The 894-nt window shown below is 69.1% G+C and overlaps 1 protein-coding gene across 1 annotated transcript in view; it reads left to right on the top strand.

The window, feature by feature from the left end:
• Positions 1-894, top strand: part of LOC104134132 (probable carboxypeptidase X1) — a 4,805-nt gene that overhangs the window by 1,744 nt on the left and 2,167 nt on the right. The window contains exons 2-4 of the mRNA XM_009647650.1: positions 83-233; positions 399-487; positions 620-796. Coding sequence (XP_009645945.1) covers positions 83-233; positions 399-487; positions 620-796 — 417 coding nt within the window. The remainder of the gene's footprint in view (positions 1-82; positions 234-398; positions 488-619; positions 797-894) is intronic.

The raw sequence follows: 894 nt of genomic DNA, 5'->3' as shown, positions 1-894 counted from the left end.
TGCCCCCCGGGTGGGCCCTTCCCCCAGCACAGGGACCCCGAGGGGCTGCGTCCATCTGTCCGTCCCTCGTCCCCCCCCCCAGGTCTTCCCTGGGAACAAGGACCCCGAGACGCCGGTGCTGAACCTGCTGCCCTCGCCGGTGGTGGCGCGGTACCTGCGCATCAACCCCCAGACCTGGTTCCAGAACGGCACCATTTGCCTGCGGGCGGAGGTCCTGGGCTGCCCGCTGCCCGGTGGGTGCCCACTGCCCCACACCCCTCACCCCCACCCGCGGGCACCCAGGACGGGCACACTCTGCCGGGACCATCCCCAGGGTTGGGATCCAGGCTGTTCCCGCGTCCCGGGATCTCTGATCGTGTCCCCTCTTGTCCCCTCTGTGCCCACCCGGCTCCTCGCAGACCCAAACAACATCTACTCCTGGCAGAGCCAGCCCCTGCCCACCGACAAGCTGGATTTCCGCCACCACAACTACAAGGAGATGAGAAAGGTGCCCTCCCTGCAGCCCCGGTGTGGGGCAGGGCGTCTCTGCACCCCTGGGGGCAGCCCAGGTTGGGGCAGGGGGTCTCCCCTCCCCTGGGGTGCCCCCAGACCCTGACCCAGAGCACTGTGCCCTCCCCAGCTGATGAAGCGGGTGAACGATGAGTGCCCTGATATCACCCGCGTCTACAGCATCGGGAAGAGCTACCTGGGCCTCAAGATGTACGTCATGGAGATCTCCGACAACCCTGGGCAGCACGAAGTGGGTAGGTGCCCTGCGGCTCTGGGGCAGGGAGGGGGGCGGCGGCTGGGTGACCAGGGACACCCAGGCAGGTACAAGATGGGGACAGGGTGGCCGGGGACGCCCAGGCTGGGACAGGACAGGGCTGGGGGGGCTGGGGGTGGCCACGCAGGGGC

This window comes from Egretta garzetta, unplaced genomic scaffold, assembly GCF_000687185.1.
Source record: "Egretta garzetta isolate BGI_Z169 unplaced genomic scaffold, ASM68718v1 scaffold501, whole genome shotgun sequence".
Lineage (NCBI taxonomy): Eukaryota > Metazoa > Chordata > Aves > Pelecaniformes > Ardeidae > Egretta > Egretta garzetta.
Note: the sequence above shows the minus strand (reverse complement) of the source record. Positions and strands in the feature narration are given on the sequence as shown.